This window comes from Tamandua tetradactyla, chromosome 4, assembly GCF_023851605.1.
Source record: "Tamandua tetradactyla isolate mTamTet1 chromosome 4, mTamTet1.pri, whole genome shotgun sequence".
In the NCBI taxonomy this organism is placed as follows: domain Eukaryota; kingdom Metazoa; phylum Chordata; class Mammalia; order Pilosa; family Myrmecophagidae; genus Tamandua; species Tamandua tetradactyla.
Genome location: NC_135330.1, coordinates 100,770,510 through 100,796,789, shown reverse-complemented (window position 1 = coordinate 100,796,789; position 26,280 = coordinate 100,770,510). Strand labels below are relative to the sequence as shown.

Genomic DNA, 26,280 nt, shown 5'->3' with positions numbered 1-26,280 from the left:
TTATGAACCCAAATTACACCTGTAGACTTACCCCATTCATCTGAGCAAAAGCAGCTGTGCAGCGCCGTATAGTGTCATGCCACCCAATACCAAATATCAACAGGGACGACACCCATGTTGGTCAAAGGGCCCCGTGTGGCTGGAACCCCCATGTCAGTAGAGAGGCAAGTGCTCAGGCAACTAAGGGGGTGGCTTTAGTGGAGAGGAACATACCAGATGAGTAAGGCTGCTTCCATGGAGGGGCCATGAGGAGCTCAAAGACAAACTGATGAAGCAAAACTTGAGCCTGTGACCAGCTCCCATCTGCTACCAGCATAAATCACAGTCAAGTTTTGCTGGGTGAGGTGCCAGAAAACAAATGGAGACAGAGCACAAGTCTCTATGGGGTTGTTGATGGGCCAGATTTGGACAAGGAGAACTTGCTCAGAAGATGGGCTTAATTTATAAACTGGCTGATCAATTCCAAACAGCTTAATCCATTAAATGAGTCATCAGAGGTGAGGGATGAGACAGAAAGGAAGTTTGTGGTTGGGCTTTGAGTGACTTTGAGGTCACAGGCTAAGAGCAAGGAGTGCAGCCAACACAATTAACATGCTTTTGAGTTTGGCAGCGACATTGCTGTGTGTAGCGGGTACTTAAAGTATTGTCCAGTGGCCACAACAACAGTATCAGTGCTGTTTGAAGTGAGACTGCCACACCCCGTGTGTGCCTGCAGGGAACCAAGAAAAAGGCTCAGCAACACGAGCTCTCACCAAAAGTTGAGCCTGAATCGAATCATGCTTCTGGGTGTAACGAACCAGTTGACGGGAAATGTGGTGGGTAAAGAGACACAATGGTTCCTTCTGAGCTTGGGGCTCTTATTTAAGCAACTTACAGGGAAAAAGACAGTTCGCACTATTGGGGTTATTTTAAGAGGAATTTATTATTAGATAATTTATAAAAATAGTCCTGACCTGTTAGAGTTAGATACAGAAATATTTATGGTTAAATGATATGTCTAGAACTTGCTTTTAATTATTCCATCAAAACCCAAAAAGGGTGGGGGAAGGGTAGAGGAAAACTGACACAGAAATTTGGTAATTGTTGAAGCTGGATAATGGACACATGGGAGTTCACCAGTCTCTCTACTTTTAGGTATATTTGAAAAATTTTACACTTAGTTGAAATGGGTTTGTTCAACAATTAGAAAATAGCATTTTATGAATTAAAGCCAATGTCGAAGACAGTTTGGACAAGGGGATAATGGAGTCAGAAAAATCAGTTAGGGTGATTTAGCACACGAGACTAAAAGATGGGACAACAACAGAAAAGGAAAAGCAAAGAAGAGTGGGGGCATTTTGGAGGCCAAATCAGGATGATGTGACGAATGGAAAGCTGCTTTTAAGCCTCGGTCACAGGGAGAATGATGCCATGAATTAACATATGCATTGGGGGTATTATTAGGAATAATATAAATTGTGGGTAACCTCTCCTTTTCTCAAACCCAAACTGCCCCAAGTCTTAGTGTCCACAGAGGGAGGGAAGGAGAGGGAGGCTGTGTGGTGGGAAGGCGGAAGTGCTGAACCCAGTGGCAATGGTGAGCTGTCCACAAGGCTGAGGGAGCCCCCGGGACAGAGGGTAAAGGCCAGCACTGCTGTACGAAGGAGAAAGCGTGTCCTCTGCAGCCCCAGGAGGGCTTCAGGGAGGCCACCCCAGGAACAACGGGGCTTGGGTCACCTCGGGGGGGGGCCATGTGGTATCACCCGAGGAGTGGGGTAAAGGGTGTGACAACCAGGGACCAAGGAACCCCATTTTGTGGCACCAGAAGTCTGGGTCTCCTGAGTGACTGACTCCATGCAGGCAAGAACCAGGAGCCCCACCAGCCCGAAAGGGGGCTCAGAGCGGATTTGATCTGCTCTCGGGAAAGGCTGTTCCCCCTGGACATTCTGGGTGCCGCTCCACCTTTCCCGACCCTGTGGCCGGGAATGAGCCTCCTCCAGCCCCTGCTCCCAGCAGCATGAGCCTCCTCCAGCCCCTGCTCCCAGCAGCAGTGCTAGGCGTGCTCCCATTGGTGCGGCTACAAGGCACTGGAAGACCCACTGGCCATGTCATCTGCAAAAGGGGGAAAACAAGCTTTCCTCGAAGTGGGGTTTTACCATTGCACCAGTTAGCACTGATTACTCTGACTAGTACTCAACTAGTACAGAAGTGAATACAATGTATCTTATGCCCACTTAGTAAAGTTGAAGGCCACTAAATACAGCCACGCTCTGCTCAGGCCTACACAAGGGAATGAGCTAGAAGGGAGATACAGAGCACAATTACTGAGGGTGGAAAACGTACATCTGGGTTTATAAGAGATGAAGACTAACACGTCATATCACAGATGCTATCACTGGAAGCTGGCAATGTTTGCCGTCTCCTACAGAGGGGATAAAAACAGGAAGTAAGGGGAGGGGAGGGAAGGGAAGGCACGTGGCTTCCAAGGTGACCCTGGCATGGAAAATCCGCGTCTGAGGAAGACACGTGGGCAGTGGAGGTATTCATGTGTCAACCCGGGTCCCTGAAGGACCCTAAAGGGAGAGCCACCTGCGGAGAGACTGAGCAACGAATCAGAGCCTCTCATTGCATGGTCTAAGGAGTCTTCCTGAAAGGGCCTCTTGGAGAAGGGCAGAGCTCACAGCACTTGGGCCTGGAAGGCCGAGGGAGGCTCTTTGGGGAAGTTTCCCGGCACTGCAGCGGAGCCTGTGGGACCAGCCAAAAAGGCCACTTGCAGACGGTGCTGTAAACGCCCTGGGGAAGCGCCCTTGTTAAAGGCGATCTTACAAAAGAGGAAAAGTTGTAACTCTCATACAGCTATCAAATGAACGAGTCAAACTTTTCATTTATTCACTCGTGAATGAGGAGACCAGGAGATGCTGCAACTGGTTCCGAGGAGAATCCAGAATGCCCCACGCACACTGACGAAGAATGCTGAGATGGACTTGCAAAGGGAGGTACAACCGTCAGTGCCGCAGGAAAATAACCAGTTGCGCTCTCCGCATTTCGATGGGCACAGATCGTTCGTATAACTCACTTAGGCAGCAACTCAAGGACAGCAAATGGGGAAGACTCTGGATAGAAAAGCCAGACACCCACGGATCGTTTTTTGCCCTATTCAGAAACTTCCAAAAATTTTCCTGACATTCAACCAACATGGGGTGGACCTGGGGGCAGCGCGCTGTCCTCAGTGAGGGAATCCTGACGTGTGCCCTCCCGGCACTGAGCCCAACTGCCCGAAGCAGCAAACTACTCATCAGCACAACTTCTGCGGCCCCTTCCCTGCCCCTGCCCCTGCCCCTTACCTCTCCCTCAGAGTTCTCCTGGGAATAACCGCCCACCCTCCCGGCACCCAAGCACCGTCTCCTGGCCTGCTTTGGGGGAATCCAGTGAAGACGGTTCCTAGTTCATACACTAAACTACAGCCTGGACCGAGAGAGACTTTTATTTTCAGAAACTACGCTCAACAAACGGGGAGTAGGAGGCCCCTAGAAGGCTCTGTGGAGGCCGCAGTTCCTGCCTGCTTCGCAGGTTGTCCCAGCTGAGCGGCATGCTTCCCTGTGCTGCCCCGTGCTGCCCTGTGCAGGACTGGCACATCAGGCCAAGAGGAACCCCGGCTCATGTTGGCACCCTGGGGACTCTGAGGCTGTTGGACAACCTTGCAGAGCCCACATTCGTGTGAGCCAGCATCTGGCTGACACCTGACCATCACATACGTGGCTAAGGCTCACATCCCTGGCCTGGCAGTGACCAGGTAGTGCCGGGGACCCTGGTGACCTCAGGCCCTGCTTGGCTCTGTGGCCCCTGGGGGCTCTGGGCTTGGAGGTGGAGGGGTCAGCTGTCGTGGCTGGGGTCTGGATGCGTTGGCCAAGGGGACTGGTCTCCTTTCTCCCAGGGGGGTGTCTGCTGTGTCCCCTCCAGGGTGCCCTCGCCCTCGCCCTCTCCTCCATCCCCTCCTCAGGAGAAGAGAGCTTCGCCTAGGCGGTGATCCCTGGAGACTGTGTTTTGAGCAACGCCCTGGTGCCCGCACTGGAGGAGAAGAGAGCTGCCCCGTCCTGGGTCTGCCACAGCCCCTTGTCTTCAAGGCCACTTCGTCCCCCGCCTCCTCTCTGGGCGGTGAGGTGGACCCACACGCCCCAGCAGGCGCGTCCTCAGTATGAAGCGGGGTTGGACCCAGGCCAGCAGGACCCTGGGAAGATGCAGTGTCAGTTCAGGTGTGGGGGCCTGAGCCAGGGGGGCCCCGAGCTGGGTACCTGAGGCCTCGTAAGGGGAACCCGGGAGCTCTGGGAGTCAGAAAGGGGAGGACAGTGACGGGGTGGGAATACAACCAAGGGAGCCCCAAGGATGGCAGTGGGCAGCCCCAGATGCTGCGGCCCGGGAGGAAGCAGCCCCGGGGACCCCTGGGTGGGGACCCTCCCCGGCTCGGGGCCGAGAGCCAGCACCCACGGGTTGTAGGGGCCGCGAGTGGGTGGCGTGGGTCCCAGCAGGCAGGCAGACCTGACAGGCAGTGCTGGCAGCCACCAGGTACTTGGTGACCCCCGGCCATACCCAGGTGCACAGCAGCTCCCAGCAGTACGGGGTGGAGTTGTTTAGGGCTCTGGGGACTTTTCACACCCCACCCATCACCACCCCATGCCGGTCCCGCGCCCCCTTCCCCTGGCACAGGAGCAGCAGCAGGAGAGCCCTTTGCAGAAGCTTCCAGGGGCCCAGAGAGCGCGGCCTCCTCTGAAAACCACTGCTCAAAGCGGGGTTCATTCGCAGGACCCCACGATCAAAGGCAGGCGCAGCCCCAGCTCTCAGGCGCAGGCCGAGGAGGGATTTGTGCTGTGGCCCGTGGGGATCTGTGGGCATGAGGTTCCCAGAGGGGAGGCGCTGCAGCCTGGGTCTCCCCAAGGCCCTGTCTACTGGACGCGGGGTCCGGTGGCGTGTGTCTGCCCCAGGACTCGTCCATCAGGCACCTTCTTGCAGGCGCCGGCCTGCTCAAGAACCCTCAGAATGCAAGAGCATGGCATGGGCTCTGGGGATGGCCCCGCTCATGAGCCGCGGGCTGTGCATGCTCATCCCGGCCACGGGGGGTTGCGCTCGAACACTGGGCACGAAACCAAAGTGGAGGCCAACCCCGTTTTGTAAAACCTGAAGCCGTTTCTATGGAGACGATGTGTGTTAGTTGTTGGCGGATGGGGGGGGACCTGGAGGTGATGTGAGCAGAGGTGGGTCCGGCAGGGTGGGTTATAGGGGTGACTTGAGCAGAGGTGGGGAACAGGGGTGGTGGGTTACGGGGTGTCTGAGTGGGGCTGTGTGCAGAGAGAGAGGTCTGGGGTGCAGTGAGGCGTCCTCGCACAGTCCTGCACATGGTGGGAAGTGCAGTGGGCCCGGGGGACTCGCAGAACCTTAAAGTGCAGGATTGAAGGTGCAAAGAAGATGTGTGGCTCTGCACCCCTCCACCACCCCAGCCCTTCCCAGAATCCCAGTGATGTTTTAGGAGCAAGGACTTCGGAGCCAGACCTGGTTTTAATCCTGTTCCAGCACTCACAGCTGTGAGATCTTGGCCAAGTATGTACCGTCTTGACCTCCTTTTCTCAGCAGTAAATAGGACAACTTTTGGAAGCTCTAAGGGACTGAAAACAGTGTGACACATAGCAGATATTCAATAAAGCAGTAACCCCAAAAGTCGAGCCCATTTCTCAAAACTGATCCTAAAAGGAAATTTCATCTCATATCAAAATTACCTTCAAGAAAGCAATTTTAAAAATATATCGACATTCTACAGCTTCTTTATTCTTAACAATTTTTTTTTTTTTTTGGTGGAGTTTACAAACATTCTTAATCACCTGTGACTTTGGGGAATGACAATATTCCATGAAATCCACAGATGATTTCCCCAGTGGCTTCAACCCACGAGATCTCTTACAGGCATTCCCACGGGAGCAGCGGCTTACAGGACAGGCCACAGGAGGGGGTGGGCTGGAGGGTCGGCATGGCCAGAAGTCTGCAGCCTGAAGCCGCCATACGGGTTTCACCTTCAACAACAAACTCAATCACAATGTAACTCATTATGGGTTTTCTCCTAGGTCAGGAGACTTAGCAAACAATTATTTGGGACTATAAAGCAAACATCTAATAGAAATATGAGCTCTGTGTTACTTTACAAACTATTTGGAGTGCTTCCTAAAACAATTCAGAAGTAATTCTGAAAGTTTAGCCCCAGATACCCCAAAGATTTCCTTGCCCTGCTGTAAGAAAGTGCCTGCTAGGAATCAGACAGCTACCGACTACTGTGAGAGCATCGCCAAGGGGTTTTAAGTTCTTAAAAAGAAAAGCAGTGCTCTGTGTGCGCGCAGCCTCGAGGCGTTCCCGGCGAACGCTACCCCCGGCGCTGGGGCAGACCCCGCCCACCCGCGCCCCGAGAAGGGGGAGGGCCAGCGGGGGGTCACGCCCTGTTCTGGGCGGGCTCGTGGGCGGCCCCGCCCACTCCGCCGATGCCCTCCAGGATGTTCATGGGCAGAGGAAACACGATGGTGGAATTCTTCTCGGCAGCCACCGTGGTTAAGGTCTGCAGGTAGCGCAGCTGGAGCGCCACCGGGGACTCGGCCAGCACCCGCGAGGCCGACGTGAGCGACTTGGAGGCGTTCATTTCCCCCTCCGCGGCCAGGACCTGCGAGGACACGAAGGACAGGGCCCCGCATCGGGCTTTCCACCGCCACCAGCGCGCCCTTGTCCGCGTGCGTGCGGCCCCCGCGCGCGCCCCACCTCCCTGCTTCCTTGGCAATGGTCAGAATTTCCCTCCTACAGTGATCACAGCATTGGGAGGGGGTGGCAGGGAGCGGGCGGATAGTTTACAAAGATGAACCCCTGGATGTCGTTTTCAGACGCAAACCAAGACACTGGTCCTAAGACAGACGGATGCTTGGCGTCTGTCCTGGCAGCCCTCCGGGGAGACCGACCCTCTGCCGCACAGCCAGGCTTGCTGTGGCTGTTCTGTGGTTTTTACTCATCACCAGAGGTTTTATGCCATTCAGCTTGGTATCCTGCCTACAGCGTTAAGAGTTGCTTCCAGTTCTCCCGGATCTTGATTCCAAGGGTAGCAAGTACCAGCGAGATGCGTGACTGGAAACCTCTCCAGTATTCATGCTCCCTTCCCGTCCCCAGGCTGCCACACACCGACTGCAAACGCAGCTGCCCCTAAGCGGCATGCACGGTGCAGGCAGGCCCTGCTGCCTGTCGAGGCCGAGTGGCCCAGAGGCCGAAGGAGCTCAGCAGATCAACCAGAGGAGCACGGAAAGGGTGGAGAAAGGAACTCCAGCCACTCCCAAGTGAGATCCCCAGGAGGCTAAAACGGAGTTTCTTTCTGGCGTTTGGGAAGCCCACCCACACGGACCCCGGGGTCTAAGAGTGCTGGGAATTGGAATTCTAACTTGGGCGGTATTTACTCACATCCTTTCCACGCAGTAACATAGCACCCCAGAACAGTGATTCTCCAAAGCCTGCCGCCAAACTGGTTACATCAGAATCACCAGTTTTACAAAACTACAGGTGCCTGGGCCGCCCAGGACCCTGCTTCTTGTGGTCTCAGGTGAGACGCGGGGTCGCTGCTGCGTCCTGGGGGCGCTGACGTGCGGCCTGAGGCAGTCCCAGCACACCCAGCCCCCTTCCCTCAAAGCCGTCCCGAGGTGCATAAAGCTGCTTGTTACTTCTGGATTCAAGCGAAATGTCTCAGGGGAAAACAGCCCCTTTTCCCACAGAAGCTACTCAGAGACTTGACCTTTTGTTTGACCCACACGGGGCGGCTTGCCCTAGTCCCCTGCTCAGGTGCGCAGGTGGGCGGGGCTGGGGACGGGGCGGGGCTCTTACCTTGGCTCGGGCCTCCCGGGTGGCCTCGGCCTCGGCGGCCATGGACCTCTGCAGCTGCACGGGAATCCGGACGTCCTTGATCTCCACGCGGGCCACGCGGATGCCCCACAGCTCCGTCGCGTCATCCAGCAGGGTCTGCTCCGGGTCAGAAGAGGGCACGGCATCGGGGAGGGGCGCGGCTCAGCGTCCGATCTCTATTCTGTCTGCAGGGTCACTTCCCGCCTCCCTCCCCTTGTCCTAACGGCTGTGGCAGGTTTGGGAGGAGGGGCTGAAACCCTGCCGACCCCTTCCCCGGGGTGAGGGGAGTGCCAGGAAGAATCGGGAGCAGAACCTGATCGCGTCCTCTGCAGGACCCCCAAGTGGCCCCTGAGGGCGCACACTCTGTCCATCTAGGGCCGAGCCAAGACCCCAGGCTGCCTGTCGCTCAGACAGTGGCTCGTGCCAGGGCGTCCCGGCCATATGGGACTCCGGGCTGCCACCTCATCTGGCCACTTCTCATCTATGAGAGGTTTCCACGCAGGGCTGTCGTGGGTTTTGCACGGGATGTATCTGAGAAAGCTATGCCTAGCAGAGCCTGGATAAATGTTACTTGCGGGTAATTTCCCAGATACTGCATGTCTTGATTGGTCTAACCCCTGCCCCGTGGCCAGTTCTAATCAGCACCAAGGCAGGACTTCTCAGAGCAGAAGCAGCCTGATGTCAGGGAAATCTTTGCGTGGAGAAGTGAAAACCGATGGCGCTTTGCCGGCTATCCCGGAGAGCGAGGGACAAGGAAAACACCTTGAGAAGAAACTTAAGGAAAGGAGGCTCCAAGTCAAAATGGAATTGTTTTAATTACACACAGAAATGCGGCTGTCTATACACAAGCCCGGCTCCATAACCTTTATGAGTGCTTGTGCCGTGGGCAGCACGTGTGCCAGCCCAGCATCCAGGGGGGTGGCGCCTCACAGCTGAACCCACTTCTAACATTCACGCTGCCCCAAAGTTGGGGTGCAAGTGCTGCCAGACAAGCAGCTGAACTATTTCTGGAGCAATTTAAACTAAAAATAAACCTGCTGTCTACCCTCTTGAGAAAAGACTGAAGTGTAGCATGCTCACCCATGATTTTAAATCCCACAGAAAATGGAAACAATGCACCATTTCAACAGCCCCTTTCTCCCCGCTGCATGTCACTACTATGAAGAATGAAAACATATGCCTCTGTGTGCGTGTGTGTGCATGGGCGTGCAGGCACGAGTGCACGTGTGCATGAGCACGTATGCAAGCATGTGCGTGCATACACGTGTGCTCTGAACTGCGGGTGTGAGCGTTGCCCCAGCAGAGGCGCCCGCGGTGGAGGCGCAGGCGGTGGTGGGCGCCTTACCTGGATGCTGTGGGCAATCTCTTCCCGGCCGGCCAGGATCTGAGACAGAGTCTGGGTCCCCAGGACGTTCCTCAGCGTGGTCTGAGCCAGCAGGAACGTGGCCTGGTGGGCGTCGTGCACGTTGGCCACGGCCAAGACGGCACTGTGGACCCTGTAGTAGACCACGCCGTCCACCTGCGTCGTCACCGAGTCCCTGGTGAGGATCTGCGGGAGGGGTGGGGAGAGCCCGCGTCGGCCGCTGAGCCCGGGCCCAAAGGCGCAGACCTCAGTCCCCGCGCGGTCTGCGCCCACGCCAGATCTGCCACGACGGCCCCGAGGCGGCTGTGACCGTGGGGGGTGGGGTGGGAGGTGGACAGGCGCTTTCCCCGTGAAACCCAGTGCCCCAGCCCTCGGGGTCCACCTTCCAAACTGGGGGAGCACTTGCTGCCTGTACAGCCCCTGCGGCCTGGCGCGTCCCTGCGCCCCTCCCCAGCGCCCGCTGCCCTCCTTCCCTTCCAGCGGGCGCTCACCCCCCACCAACAGACGCCCCCTCCCCTCCCTCAGGCGCTCCCCCTCCCTCCAGCGGGCGCTTCCCCCTCTCCAGCGAGCGCTCCCTCCCCTCCAGCGGAGGCTCCTCCCTCTCCCAGGACCCCCTCCCTGGGTAGAACAAAGGCGGGTGGTCTCCGGGGCCGCAGCCGGCTCTGGGGAGGTGAGCCAACGGCCCCTCGCGGTGCAGACAGGCTGCAAGACACAGCGCGCCCGGCACCGGGAGACGCAGGCTTTGTCTATTTCTAGCCAGACTCGTGGCAGTGGCACCTCTTGTGGGGGGATGTTGCAGGTCACGGTTCGGAGATCGACTTTGACAAACACGTCCACGCAGGGCAGGACCAGGATCAGACCTGCCGCGAGGAAGGAGAGGAGACGCGGTCAGAACCGCCCCTGCTGAAGAGGCCCCCGCGTCCGCAGGCCCCGCGGCTGCATGCACCCTCCGTGTGCACGCCTGCAGCTGGGGGTGGGGGGGAGATGTCTTCCTACCGGTCAGTGACAAAATAATAACCATTCATGTTTATTTAATATTAACTAATAAAAAAACAGCCTTTGGTTAAGAAGCTAAAGCTCTTTGACATATAATTTTTAGATTGCTTTTTCCCTTTTTTTTTTTCTTTTTTTACATGGGCAGGCACCGGGAATCGAGCCCAGGTCCTCTGACATGTCAGGCAAGTGTCCTTGCCTGCTGAGCCACCATGGCCCACCCTAGATTGTTTTTTAAATGCTCGGTCTACTTCCATCCAATACTGAATTTGACACATTAAAAATATGCTGGAAATTGGTTTCCCTCTATTAAAGGTTTCAAAGATTCCAGCCATCGGGGCTTTGCCCTTGACTGAGCATTCTCAGTCTCTCGGATGCTACTGAAGGAAAATTTAAATTGAAATCTTTTCCCAGTTCCACATTCTCTGGACCCAAGGTGCTGCAGAGCCGAAGCCAGCAGCTCAGCACGGTGACTTTCCCCGCTCACAACACTTAGTGTCTCTCTGAGCCGTCAAGGTTTTGGGGGTGGGGGGTGTAAGAGAAGTCACCGGAGGCCCCCACCCCCACCCCCCCGCCTTCTTAAAGCTCCCCCGGGAGTGGGGAGTGTTCTTCTCAGCAGGAGTTGCGCTGATTAGAAGACAAGGCTGCCCGGCAGGTGGGGGCTTCCATGCATTTCCCTGGGTCACAGAGGTGTGGTGTCGCTGGTTTTGTGCGCAGACTAGAGGCAGGTCTTGAGCTTGAGAATGGCTGGCAGCACAGCCGAGTCGCGCTGAAGGGGCTCTCTTTCCTCTGGTCTCCAAATCTTGCTGCCACGCGGGTTCTCACCTAACACTTCTCCCCGGGTGCCCCCCTGGGCGCACTCACGGCCTCTCGACTTGGGGCCCTACGTGGGGGTTGAGCCCCAGCCCTGCCCAGCCCTGTACCTCCCAGCCCTGACCTGGGAACGTGCCCCCAGCTTTCCCGAGCCTCAGTTGCCTTCTGGCCTCCTAGGGCAGGGCAGGTGTGTGCTTGGGGACGCCAAGCATGGTCTTAGGGGTCCAAAGGTGGCAGCTTTATTGTTGATTATTGTTTTATTATTAGTGAACAGTCTACAACTTAGCGAAGTGGTGAGGTTTCCATAAGCAATTTGGAATCTGCCCTAAGGACATGCTGAGGTAACACCTAAACCCCGGGGACATGTGTGACGAGGGCAGTTACCTGGAACGTGGAGCAGCGAAATCTCCTAGGAAAATTCACTCAGAAGAGACATGTTTTTCTCTGGACTCCTCCAAGTCAGGCTTCTCGGCCTCCCCCAGATTTGGTTTTAGTTTAGCATGCGGCCTTAGCCCGACCAGTCGTGGGAGAAGGGGTCAATACTTCTCCACTGCACATTGGGGGGTGATTCTAAACCTCCTGTTTTGACCAACTCCTGAGGACACCTGTAAGCAGGGGGCCCAGCGGGGTGGGCACAGGGGCCCCAGGTGACCGCTGCAGGGCCCGCCGCGTTCCAGGGCCTCCTAGCGTGTGCTTTTGACAGCTCCTCCTTTCAGCTATATGAAAATGCCATCTTTGTGGGTCATGAAGTTAAATGTCGGCAGTTTCATATAGTTCAATGAAAGATACTCTAAAAGATACTATCAGTTAAATCAGTACCTTACTTAGAAGGAGCTTTTAGTATGACAATCCCCAACTCCCCACCTCCAAAAACAATTCTTTTATACAAGAACAGGCAGGAACACTTTTCATCCCAACACTGTAGAGAAACGGTGGCAATAAGTAAGGGCTTTAGGTGCTGTGAAGCCTGAAAGCTCATCTTTACCTCCGTCCCGAGGTCATCGAAGGTAAATCATCAGCCCTGTGCTGACCTCAGGTTCTCTATTTTCAGAACCAGGGGATTTGACAAGAGAAGGCATAGGATGGCTTCAAGTGCTAGCTTTCTCTTAATCCACTCGCCAGGAGAGGAAGTTGCCTTTTACATTTCTGGCAGCACTTTGCAAGGAGGGAGGGTCAAAAACCAAGGCCTTGCCTCCTGTCCCTGAGGAGGTGACCCCCGCTGGGCCGCTGGCCGTCCCCCACCCGCCCTCCACCTCGGAGCTCGGGGCAGTGAGGAGAGTCCAGCAGGGGTGACCAGGGGTGCCCTTCGTGGGTGTGCATCGGGCCACTCAGGGGCAGGGTGGCAAGCTGGCAGAGATTCCTGAACTCTAACTAGTGGTCACTCTGCTGAAGGCCATAAGAGAGGAACAGCCTCGACTGCACAGGAAGGCAAGGGCTTCGGCTCCCCGGGGGTTGCTTTGGCTCTCAGCAGGTGTCGCCAGGGGAAAACACAGGTGGAGGTGGTGGAAGAACAGGTGCCCAGGGGCCGGCGTCGGGGGGCAGCGGGGGTCATACCTGGCCCTTTGGCCTTTTGAGCTCGGATGCGTCCCAGGCGGAACACGACGGCGCGCTCGTACTCCTTCACCACCTAGGAGGCAGGGGTAGGACACCGCGTGTGGCCGCGCACAGGCCGGCTGGGCGTCCCCGCACACCCCCCGGGGCGCTACCTTCAGGCACATCCAGATGGAGACAGGGAAGGTAATGACCAGCAGCAGGAAGGAAAGGAAAACCAGGATCCCGCCACACACGCCAAGCCGCTGGTGGTTGATGCCTAGGAGATGGGAAGGAGGCAAGCCAGGAGAAACCTCAGTCCACCCGCACCCAGGAACGCAGTGAACTAACAGATAAAACCGCAAGCCAGGAGATGGCCATTCAGGTTTTTAGAAATTGAAATGGACTCGTCTCTTCCAAGTCTCATTCCAGCCACAGTGTTATTCTCAACACACGTGAAGCAGGGTTTCCCAAACGTGACCCGCCACAGGCCATCGGGGTGCCGCTCGGAAGGCACAGTCCTGGCCCCTGTGAACGTCCAGGGGATGCCCGGGTGGGCGGGAGCCACCGTCAGCCCGCCAGGAGGACAGCGCTGTCCCAGGAGTACTGCCCATGAGCGCAGACCAGCTTCTCAGCTTCTCTGGGCCTCTGCTTTCTCTTCTGCGGGTGGAGACAGACGTCCCCGACCTCGGAGGATTTGATGGGATTAGGCTCACGTGGCACCTGGTCCATACACTAACCACTACATTTGCAAACGTGTGTCGCCGCTGGTGGCCCCACTGTGCAGGGGGGCAGGTGTCCTGGGACCTGCTGCCCGATGGCGGGATGCGATATCTGGGACTCCTGACTCTCATGGCATTTTGTCACACTGGCTCAGCGCATGAGATGCCTTTTTGCTACGCACACCTGAGAATTCTTGTTTGTAAAACATGCAGGGCTGGGACCCTTTTACTTTAGAATTCCTCATGCACACTTCCACCTTTTTTATTTTTTGTCTAATTTTGGTCTTCTTTTCTTCGTGTTCCCTTCTCCTTCACAACCTCCATCCTCCCCCGACTCCTGTCCCTAGGATGAGTGATATTTACTGGATGTCTGCACCCAGAGAGCCCCACAAACACCTTGGGCTGTTCCCGCCCCTCCAGCTGCCCCTTCTCGGTCGCGGTCACAGTCCCAGCCGCCCACCCTAAGGCCCGGCTTAGGTACTCGGGGCCTCCCCGACTCAGCCCTGTCCAGCTAAAGAGGTCGCCGAGTCTGACTGATGCCACCTGAAGTCCACCCCACATACCTGCTTTCCTGCTGCACGTCCCTTGGCCCGGGCCCCCGTTTTGACTCTTTCGGAGTCTCCCTGACACACCGCGCCACCAGAGCTGTTTCCCGCGTGTGTTTCTGTACATGTACGTAGGATAAATTCCTGGCAGTGGATGTGCTGAGTCAGAGGTGTTAGTGCTGACAGCTCAGTTGGATGGTAAGTGCCCTTTGGCGAGTCACCAGCCTGCATTCAGGACAGTGTGTGGCCAGTTCCCACATGCCCTGGCCTCGGAGACGCTGCCCATCCTCTCAGCACTGCTTTCTGACCATGAAAATAGCCAATTCCTAGACACGTATTTATTATTTAAAATGTCCTATAATTCTATTAAAGTCCTCTCATAGGCTCTAAATCCACACAAAGATAAGCAATACGGCCTTACCTACATATAGGAAAGTTTCAGTCCCTTAGATATGCCCTTCCAAAGCCTTGGCCCACACTGAGCTGAACCAGACCTACACTACGCAAGAAAAAAGGGACCTGTGCATCCTCATAGGCTCTCTGTTGTATTCTGTCTACTAGCGCTCTTTCATCGTTAATTATGCAGCCCATGCAAATACATCCTCACTGTAAAAAATACGTAAAATTCAAGCAGCACAGAGAGAACTAGAATGCCCCTGGCTGCCTTCTCCTCTGGGGAAGTTTGGCAGTTACCTGTTTGCTGTACGCCTTTCGAGGTCCTTCCTGTGTGTCTGCACCTGTGTATCCACATTCAGGAATGCTTGGTTTTGATTTGTAGATTTTGTTTTGTGCTAACTGGCATCACAGTACAGCTAAGCTTCTCCATGTTTTTGGCTTAGATCTTGGAGATACCTCCACGTGATTACCTATAGATCTATCATATCTCCACATGAGTACATGTAAAACCATCGTATCTCTATGTGGTTACATATAGTCCTATCATATGTCCACGTGGTTACATATAGAGCTGTCATATCTCCAGGTGATTGTTTATATATAGATCTATCATATCTCCACTAATTACATATACATCTATCATATCTCCAGGGGTTACATATACAGGACACTGAAGCCAAACCCAGCCCCCATTGGGGCCTCTGGAGCGTTCCTTGCCCCAGGGCCGAGCTGCAGTCTGGGGCACCAGAGGAGCCTCAGATCCACTTGGCCAGTGCAAACACGTGAGCCAAGGAAGGAGGGGAAGCAATTCCAAAGACCAAGCCCACTTGAGTGGCACTGGAGGCAGAATTGAGTTTTAGTAAAGAAAACAAGCCAAGGTGACGTAGTTGCTCATTTCCCTGCTTGGGCTTGGTCATTGGCATTGGAACGTTCAATTAATACTATCTGCAATCTTCGCTCACAGGCCTGGTTACTGTGTTTCTAAGAAGAGATGGCTGAGTAGGTATTGTCGAATGGTTTGAAGACAATAAAATAGAATGGTGTACATTTTGCATTATAGAAATGAAAATTAAAACCATAATGAGATACTAACACCTAGACGAGGGAATGGCAAAGACTAAACACGGGCAACGCCAGGTTTGAGGAGGCGGTGGGGCAGCTTAGCACCCTCACATACGCTGCTGGGTACATAATGTGTTACGATCCCCTTGGAAGCCATTGGGCACTATCTACTAAAGCTAACCAGACACATATTTTATGACTCAGCATCTAAATTTTAGGTCATACCTGCGGGAAACGAACAAATAATATGTTCAAGAATTTTCATTGCATCTTTATTCATAAAAGACAAGAAATGAAGAGCAGCCCAAATCAACAGCAGAACAGATTGAAAAATTGTGACATATTCATACAAAGGACTATTACTCAGCAAGAAAAAAGAATAAACCACTATGACATGCAAAATATGGATGAATCTCATCAACATAATATTGGACAAAATAAGCCAGCACAAGAGGTACATACTTTTGATTCCATGTTTGAGTCCATACTGTATGATTTCACTTATACTGTATGATTTCATTCATGAACAACCAAAACTAATCTATTATGTTTGCAGTCAGAATCTTAGCTCTCTCTGGGTGGGGCTGGAGGGCAGGGGGTCCTCTCCATAGCAACCTTTCCAGGAGGTCCCAATCCTCAGATCAACCCCAAAGAGCCAGGAATTGGCAGCTTCCCTAATCTGCGCCCCTGCTTCCAATTTAGGATACCCTGGAGACAACCAGATCTGCTCCCCTGACCAACTGCACAGGATGTCCAAGTCCAGGCAACCCGAACCACCCCCCTCAGGCCAACAGCTCCAATCAGGACGCACCTGAAGCCCCCCTTTCCCACTATAAAACACTCCCATTCCTCTGCAAAACACACGCCACGTGGCTGCCTGCCTCTCTGTGGCAAGCCGTGATAAAGAACTCAGGTGTGTTCTCACTTGGCTTGCTCTTGTTTCCACGGCAGCAAAAAGTGCTACCACTTTGTCCTTAAGATTTATGCCCAAATACAGTGCTCTTTATGATAGCGTGAAGTCAGAAATACTCCAAAAGTGAAATGAGGGAAAAATAATTAAGCAAAATATGATCTATCTATACATTATCACATTACGCATAGTTTTATAAAGGCTTACAAAAATATTACAATGAAGTGGGAAAATTCTTATGGTATGATGTTAGGAGAAAAAAGTAGTAGGATAAAAACTATAGGACGAGAGACAGATTTTGAGCCACTAGGCCATCTGCTCTCCTACTACGTGCCTAGTAATAAACTTTCTCTCTTGGAAGCCCCGGTGTCTCAAGAATTGGTTATTGAGCATGTTGGGCAAAAGAATCCATAGCCTTTGTCCAGTAACAATTTGGCGTCCCTCCAGGACAAATGCCCGAATCTCTGGGGCCCCAGCAGAGCAGAGACTTTTGGCGCCTTAAAAAGCTTCAAAGAGAGAAACAGTTTCCAGTTCCACGTCCTGATATCTGACCTGGAATTGGCTCACCTGACTGTGGGGATGGGCAAATCCAAATCCCATGGAGAAGGAAACAACCTGGGAAGTCTGATGATGACCTGCCGTGAAGCCCCCGGGGGAAGCAGGCTGGCTGAAGTAGAGCTGGAAATTCTCACCTCTGACTGCTGAAATGATCACCTCCCCTTTTAAGGCTGACAACTGATTGGACTAGGCTTCTGTTATTGTTGAGGGCAAGGTCCCTAGTTGATTGTATATGTAATCAGCCTTAAATTCAACTTACTAATGGGTTAAGTCCATGAGATATATTCACAGTAACATTCAAGCCAGTTCTTGATTGATCAAACAACTGCACCCCGTAACTTGGACAAGTTGACATGGGAATTCAACCACCGCAGTCCGCCACTTGTGAACTCGGCATCCACCCATGTGTCCTCAAACTGAACTTAGCATCTTAAATAAAAAGGAAACAGTCATAGTTTCACCTAAGAATACACAACTGTCCTGTGTACAACCAGAAATGCACTAACCTTTCCAAGAATAGGATGTAAGGTCTTGGGTAAAATGTACTCTTATATTTGCTATCCTATAATTAAAATACAACAACATGAAACTAATACAGTTTATGTCACATGATAAGGGAATAAGTAGGGAATAAAGCGAAGATCGTTGCTTTATGGATATATGGAAACATCATAAAACAAGGAAGAAAAATTCCTAAAAAAATACAACACAAAAACTATGTGACACTCTGACCCCAATTTGTAGAAATATTTGCTCAGAAAAAATACTGGAAGAAAATTAACCAAAATACTAGCAGTGGTTAGTTCTGAGCGGTGAAAGTATGAGTGATTGCTCTTTGACCTCCTATAAGGTTTCTTAATTTGGGGATACCTTTGTGAAAATCTAAAAGTAAGAATTAATAATGTCAGGTTAAAAAAAAATCTTGGTGTTTCCAGAGCAAGACCGACCAGACTCTTGTGGCAGGGAGGTGTGGGAGAGATGCACCCCCTTTCCTGGGCTAGGGGAGCCTAAAACTCCTCTCTCCACTTCCCATCCTGGGCAGGCATCGTCAGAAACATGAACCTTCAACAACCTCTTGGCCTTTCTCTTGAGAATCAGGGATTGTAAGCGTCACAGAAAATCTAAAGTGAAACCCTGGGGACAGACATCTCTCTCCTACGACCTCACCAGCTCCTGGGGGATTGTGTGGGGCGCAGAGCCTCAAGCCCACCCCAGACCCAGAACACCCATCTTCTCGGGGGAGGGGGCAGTAATCCATCCGAGCTTCCACACATCTCTGAGAAGATGCTGAGTCTTGCCCAACGCAGAGAAGAGCGTCTAAGACTGATTCATATTCCAACTGGCCTCACTTGATCTCTAAAAAGAGACTGGGATGGGGCAATTTTGAAAGCCAATAAGCACTGGTGAGCTAGTTAAGGTTTCACCGCAGGTTCTCTGGGGGGTGGGTGCCCTGCCTTATAGCAGTTCCATGGGAGACATACTCGCCCATAGGCAGGTCTGAGCCACCCCAGTGAGCTTGCTGAACTTGGAGTTGGGAAGAAAAGTGCACAAGTGGCTTTCGAAAGCTGGGCCAGGCGAGGAGCAGGCTGCTGTCCAAAGCACCTCTGGGCTGATGACCGGGAATCAGTAGTCCATTTAATTCCCTCACCACTTGTGAATGGAAACCCCAGTACTGCTTAAAAGCCCCGAGTAGAACCGTTCTGGTACTACCAGCAGGGGAGACCTGATCCCCACAAATTCCAGAAAATAGTCAATATTACATCTCACAAAGTCCCAAGAGCCTGTGAAAGAATACTTCATACATAGGAAACCAGAAGTCATAAACTACAAGCCCTGCTTTGCTTTTGCAGAGCAGTGCAAGCGTTTCATCATGTGAGAAAAAACAACAACAACCAGAAAACTCATGAGCACTTTCAAATATCTTGCTGACGACGATGCTATTTCACCCAGCCCTTCTACTCAGGTGCGTTGTGATCTGTTCAGTGGAAGCTCAGACTTCTCATGAAGCTTCCTGTTTCAAATGGTACGGAAAGGCACTCCTGGAGAGAAGGCCACTCGCACTTTTGAATAACACCTCCTGCCTTCAGCGCATCTGTTTTCCTAGGCCTATTCAAGGGAAAAGTTTCTTTTCCAATTCAGTTACCTTTCTCTAACTGCATGGGTTTTCTTTTGAAATTGATAATGCCAACTGTGCTTTTTCTTTCTGACTTGTTCTCTGACTTCTTTGACAAACATCAGGCAGCGAGCAGCAGGGCTCGGGTCACAGACCCATGAGTATGTCAACCCTGGGACAAACCCACCTGCCCTGTCATACCAGACACTCACTCATGGTCACCTTCATCAGTGACATCTTCAGCACCACTGCTGGGCCCCCAACAAGTTTTTTTTTTTTTTTTTTTAACTCTACAAGACTTTGTTTTCTCATTTAAAAATGAGATTGTACCTCTGAGAGGATCGCCCTCTCAGAATTTCACAAGGCTTAAAAAACAATGCAAGCAAAATGCTCTGCAATACATGATATATAAGAGATAGTGTTTGATACTTAATGGACTGTTTTCCCTTTCTCAGTTCTTTCTCAACTCTTCCCCACTTAACACACATGATGCAGCTCAAAACAAACTTTTCTTTTCAGCCTCTCCCACATACCTTCGCTGCATAATGCAAAAAAAAAAGAGTACAAAGATAAACACAAATTCTATGCAGAACTGAACAAAATGAGCAAGTTCTTGAGTGCTACTCAAGAAGTAAATAAAAACAGCATCAATGATTAAGGCAAACTCCTGGCCCGAATGAAATGGAAGCCAATTGCAATCTGGATGAGTCCACCCCGTGCTAGCCCTCTGATGCTGCACGCTTGCTTTTATGTGCTTGATACACATAAAACAAGCTTGCTACAGGAAAAAGGAACATACCCACTAAATTCGCCTTATCCTGCTTCTCAGGGGTGTTCGCCCCAGAATCCATCTCATCCTTGAGAAGCTGTTAGGCCTAGGGAGCGTGCATGGGTCAGGGGCGGGCCTGGGCTGCCGGCAGCTGCGTGGACGAGCTGAGTGAGGAGGAGAAGCACAGTGCCAGGGAGTCAGAGAAGTCCCTTTCTCTTTGCCGAGGGCCCTGGGGAGTGGTTTCCCTAGTGAGGGAGGCCTGTTTACACAACACAGATCTTTTGTTCATAGAGAAAATCCGAAGGATGAGACCTTGGTGACTGCTGCTTCCTGGAAAGTGCCAGAGCGTAGTTTCTACATCATTTACATTTTATAAAACCCATCTGAGCCCCTTGGTAACGTGTTCGCCACCATGGCTGTCCATCTCAGACGCAGATTCAATCCAATCCGTTCCGCATTCTCCAGTGAGTGGTCTCCTGAGACACAGGTCTGCCCACGCCAGCACCCTGCTGAGAACAGCGCAGACCCACTTGCTAGGATGGTCAAGAGCAACCCTAAGTGGCCATCCACGGCTCAGGACCTGCAGTGAGGGGTCAGGCTTAAATGCTGCCCTCACATCCGTCCACTCGGGGTCTCAGCCCCCAGCAGTGGCCTCTTTCCTCTATGCACTCAGCTGCGGCATGGCCTGGATCCCTGCGTGGCCGCGATGGCCTCCTCCTGGCCTGTGGTCTCTGTGGCCACTAAGTGGCCGCCCCTCTTGCCTGGCACATGTGCACACCTCCCTCGCCAGCAGGCAAACAAACATTTCCGCCTGCTTCCCCCGCCAGCCCCAGGCCCGCTCAGACCCTCACTCACTCGGTGACTGCTTCATTGGTCTATGCCCATGATTTCATGTGCATGGCTATTTGGTCTTAACCAAATTTCTTCCTCCAGACCAGGGACTGGGAAACCGCAGCCTGCCGGCCAGTTTTGGCCCCCACTGCTTTGTGAATAAAGCTTTATTGGCACACAGCTGTATATTGGTACAATATTTATTGGTACAATGACAAAGTTGGGTCTTTGCCATAGAGACTACAGAGCTTTCAAAGCCTAAGATATTTATTATCGGGGTTTTTGCAGAAGTGTGCTGACCCCGGTCTACCCTGTAAATTCACTGCGTCTGCTATTTTTAGACATGTACCCACAGCACGCTGGACAATGCAGATACGTGGCTGGTGCTCGGAGACATCTGTTGAGTGAATAAGTCAATAAATAATCCCTCAAAGGTACCAGCTCACACCTGCAGGCTCTTTCCTGCACCAGCATCTTTGGCTCCTCTACCAAGTCCCCTTCCTACACCCCCTGGACTCCAGGGCAATCTTTAGCTTATCCCAACAACAAAAGTACCGGGTTCCTGATTTTCTGATGCTTTCACCTCTCCTGCATCAATATCTCAAGTCGCATTTTGTTTTACTTTATGTCAAATTAAAACTGGACGAACTTTGATGGTCATCTGACATCAACCATCTTGACATGTGCTTTTGGCAACTTCCACTTAGACTTCCCCAGACTGGGTTACTTCTGCCAACTGCTTGATGATCTTCAATTACCTTCCCCACAAACTAAATCACAGTCATCACCATGTCTACTCTCCACAGTCTGGAATTATAAGAATACATACAGATAAAAGCACTTTGGGGAAGGGGCTGGGAACTGGAAACACAGAATAAAAGAGGGATGCATGCACAGTCTGGCTGCTCTGGGGTGCTTTTCTTTGCACTTTCCTGACACTGATTTGTCTGTGGTCTGGCGGGAAATGATGCCGAGGCACTGGGGCGTGGACCCCTGGGTGACAGTGGGTAAAACCTGTAAGGTCTTCATGTTTCATTTTTCTCATGTGTAAAATGGGGCTAATAATAAGAGTTGTTGGAGGACCACGTGCAAGCTCCACAGGAAAAGTTCTGAAGCGGTGGCTGGCATGGCTGATGGCAACTGCTACTACTGTGATGGTAGGAGGGCCCTACTGTGCAGGACGCAGCTACTCTCTCTCTGGAATGGGTGTGTTGTGCTGTTTTCACAATTTCTCTCCTTTCTGTGTTTCAAGCCAAAACACTCATCAACTCTTCTCTACTTCCAGGGCTGCTCCAGTTTGCTGCAAATATGCAAACAGGCCCATTCCTGATCCCAAACTGCCAGTAAGTAGATTCCATTCTGCTTCTTCCCAGCCTCTTCTTCATCACCGTGGCTGCTGTCACTTGCCACTAGCCTCGCAGAGAAATGACAGGGAATATCCATTTCCCCCATTTCCATGCCCAGGCACAGGCAGTCTTAACTGGGAAGGGAAGACCCTCCCTCTCCACACAGCAGTGCTGCAAAATGTTTTGGAAGTGTTCACTTGGCTTATTTCTAGACACTTTACCCTTTGTGTTGGCCAAATACCACCGCAGCCAGGCCTGACAGCTGCTGAGGCGCAAAACAACACTCAGTAATTGTTCCCTGGTGGCAGCCCTAAGAGCCTGGTATCTCCCTTGGAAGATGACTAAGCAACTGTTTTCTTCTACCTGCAAAATGTTCCGAATAGCTCAGCCTAGAAAGCAAGAATGGTCCCAACAAGTATAAGTAAGCACCTGCAAAAGGGCGTCCCCGACTCGGGGCCTCTGGGACCGAATGAAATAAGTCCACTTTCAAGCGTCTCCTCCTTTGTCTATACAAAATCAAATCTCAGGTCCGGCATGACCTCCCATCATCCACGGGCCACTCTAGTGGGGTTTTCTCCCTTTGATGCCAGAGAAGTGAGGGTGGGGGACCAAACTGACTGGGGTCACCATGGCGTGCTACTGTGAATGTCCTGCTCTTCCTACACTTCATTCTATGAGTGCCGGTTCCAGGGCAGGTCCTAAAGTGAGATGAGGACAGCTGTTCCAGAGGCTGACTCTATTCCCACTCTTGACACAGGACATCTGTCTTTAGGTGTGCACATCTGCTTTCCCTGAGTGTTCGTCATAGAGCACAACCCCCACTTGAAACAACCCCACTGGCTCTCTCCCAAGCCTGTGGCTGCAGGAAACTCTCATGCCAGACAGCACCTACCCCCATTCTTTTTCTCAGTTTTAATTTTTATGGTAGTAACACAGAGATAATATAAAACTTCCCACTTTAACCACTTTTTTTTTTTTTTTTTTTTGCATGGGCAGGCTCCGGGAATCAAACCCAGGTCTCCGGCATGGCAGGCGAGAACTCTGCCACTGAGCCATCGTTGCACTGTCCCTATTTTAACCATTTCACATACACATTTCAGTGATATTAATGCAATCATAATGTTGTGCTACCATCACTACCATCCAAAACCAAAACGTGTCAACACTCCGAACAGAAACTCTGTACCCATTAAGCAGCAGCCCCCCATGGCCTGCCCACCCTGGCCCCTCAGAGCCTGGAATCCACTTTCTGTCTGGGGAGTTCACATATTCTACGTACTTCATACAAGTGTCCTTTGTGTCTGGCCTATTTCACTCAACATGAGGTCTTCTAGTCTCATCCATGTTGTTGCATGTATCAGGACTTCTTTCCTTTTAAATGCTGGATGACATCCCTTCACATGAATACATTTCATTTATCCATTCACCGGGAGATGGACACTGGGTTGGCTCCCACCTTTTAGCTGTTGTGAACAATGCCACTGTGAACATTGGTGTGCAAATATCTGTTGAGTCCCTGCTTTCAATTCTTTTCTACCATCATTTCTTGCTAGACGCACACATATATTCCAGGAGGGTTATTACTCCTTTAGGAAAACATTCTCTTTTCTTTTCTCTGACTCCATCAACTTTTCTCCAGTACTCATCATCCATTCATTTTATTTATCCCAGTTCAACCAATTTTGAATTCCTGCATCTTTAAACGACCAATTCGGTCCCCAGATCTGTGAGCACCCTAACAGACTCCCAGAACTGCCACACCAGTCTAGACTTCTCTCCAGAACAATTCATATTTTCCATCATACTGACCAAATATCTCTACCTGGATTTCTCCAAAACCCACTCTGGTGGCTGGAGGTACGTACCCCAGAAAAATGTGTCCTTAATCTTCGTTGGGTTGAACCCATTATAAATAGGATCTTTTGGGGGGGTCACTTCAGCTAAGGTGTGGCCAACTGAAGGGGTCTTAGCCCCATTCCTGGAGGCTCCTAGAGAAGACCACAGAGAAAGAAGCCAGAAGCCGGAAGCCAGCGGAACCCAGGAGAGAAAGGAGAAGGCGCCACCATGCGCATCGCCACGCGATGGGAAAGCCAAGGAACCCCAAAGATTGCCAGCCAGCCTGCCCGCCTCTGAAACTTGTGAGCCAATCAATTCCGGCTGTTAAGCCAACCCATAGTGTGGCATTTATTTTAACAGCCTGGAAACTAAATAGTCACCCACCCTAACTCACCACCCTTCCTATTAGTCAATCTATTGAATAAGACTATTTTTAGCACACAAATCTGATGACACATATAGATAATATATGCAATGAACATACATCTATATACCCTGCATGTGTATTCAGTGAGTAAAACGCGCAGCCACGGACCAATTCCCCAACAGCAGCAAGACCACAGAGGCTGCTGGAGGACTCGCCCCCCCCTCCCCACCTCCTCATAACCACAATCCAGAATTTTATTATTCCCTTGTTTTAAAAATAGTTTTTATCATATATGCATGCATCTCTAAGCAATATATTACTTAGCTTTATTTGTTTTTGTGCTATATAAAAATACCTATGTATACTGTAATTTCTGTTATCACTCCACTGCTGTATTTCTGAGCTCCATCCATGCCTTTCCGTGAAGCTGCTTGTTCCTTCCTGGTGCTACTGAATGAACACTACACAACATAATAAACTACAATCTATGTTATATTATTTTCAACTTTTTGATTATTATAAATGTTAACATTTTTGTACACATCTCCTGGTCCACATAGACCAGTGTTCCTCTAGGCCCTGGAATCAAGGGTGCAGGAAAGAATGGCTGGATCTCATGTTCACCTTTATAAACTGTTGTAAACAATTGTGCAAATTGTTTTCCAAAGTGGTTTGCATCAACTTTACCTTCTACTAGCAGTATAAAAATACTCCCTTTGATGCCACTTGTCAGACCTTTTCGTATTTGACAATCTAGTGGGTATATTTTGGTTTGGATTTAGATTTCCCTGACTTTTAAAGAAACTGAGCAACTTTCAAAAAACTATGTACAATGCATGTTTTCTCCTCTGTGAATTGCGCATGAGTACATTTTGCTTATTTTTTGGGGGGTGGAGGGAGAGGCTTTTCCGGTTTGATTTATAGTTCTTATATATTACAAATATATTCTTCCAGTTGTTCTTTTGCATCCTTTTAATGTTATTTTGATAGTATACGAAGTTTCATATTCAGTGCCTGGTTGGCTTTGTTAAAAACTCCTTTCCTTCCCAAGGTCTCAAAGAGATCCTCCTATATTTTCTTTCAGATGTTTGTTGTTCTTTTGAATTTGTCTTCACTGCACCCAGAGCTGCATTTTGTGCACGGTGTGGTGTAGGGTCCATTCCGGCATTCTTTCATATTAGCACAGCACTTCACGGGCAGTGTCTTAACCGACCTGTCCTGGCAGCCACGTTATGAGTGTTTCCGTGCACGACTGGTGTTCACAGGTTCTCTATCACACACACCATCAGTTAGGTAGTCCCAGTTAATACCATGCTGTCTTGGCCTTGGAGACTCGATGACGTCTTATTACTCATTGGCACAGGCCCCTCCCTGCAGTCACTGCCTCCAGACGTGGTTTGGCTAGCCTTCATGTTTTGCTCTTCCTCACAAACTCGAGGCTTAGGGTAAGCCCGTGAAATTTGTTGAAAACTCTACTGGGATTTTGATTGGACTTACATTGCATTCAGAGATTAATTTGTGAGATTTTATATTTTAAGGATATGTATCATTATAAGTATGATCATTCTATTTAGGTTTCCTTTAATGCTCTTCAGTTTTAAAAAAAATCTCCATAAAGTTGTCACTCATTTTGCATCAGGTGTATCCCTAGGTAATATGCCATTATGTTTTCTTTTTTTGAATCAAGTTGCTGATGTTTGAAATGGCAACTGATATTCAAATATTTTGTGTCTGCAAATCTCATTAATTAATTTTAATAATTTGTGACCTCCAAATAGCAACAGCTTTATATCTTTCTTTCTAATCCTTGTATCTTTTTTTGTTGTTTTGTACCTTACTACTCTGGCTAGATTTCTAATCAATACTGATTTTACATTTTCTGTGATTGGTCTGATTTTAAAGGGATGTTTCTAATACTTTATAATTAAGAATGATGTGCCGTACAGGTACCTTTATAGCTCTCCTTTAGCTGACAGAGTTTCCTTTTTTTCTTAGTTTGCCAAGTTTTGTCTATTTTTAAAGCCATTATTGTGGCTGAATTTTATCAAATGCTTTTTCTGCATTTGCTAATAGATTTCCTGTCATTTCACCCTTGCACTCCTGATACAAATACAACTTGAATAGGATAAATCATGCTTAAAAAAAAACACTGGTCTAATGTTGCTAACATTTTATATAATTTTTCCTATCTTCTTGAGTAAGAGTGACTTGTATTTCTTCATATTCATAAAATCCTTCT

At 50.8% G+C, this 26,280-nt stretch overlaps 1 protein-coding gene across 1 annotated transcript; it reads right to left on the bottom strand.

Moving 5' to 3' along the window:
- Window positions 1-6,448: 6,448 nt before the first annotated feature.
- Window positions 6,449-24,031, bottom strand: STOML3 (stomatin like 3). Its single transcript, XM_077158045.1, has 7 exons — window positions 19,692-24,031; window positions 12,763-12,866; window positions 12,611-12,683; window positions 10,028-10,110; window positions 9,233-9,436; window positions 7,870-8,004; window positions 6,449-6,673 (listed from the first exon to the last, which is right to left on the bottom strand). The coding sequence occupies exons 1-7, from the start codon at window positions 19,741-19,743 to the stop codon at window positions 6,449-6,451; spliced, it is 876 nt and encodes a 291-aa protein (XP_077014160.1). The 5' UTR covers window positions 19,744-24,031.
- Window positions 24,032-26,280: the final 2,249 nt, after the last annotated feature.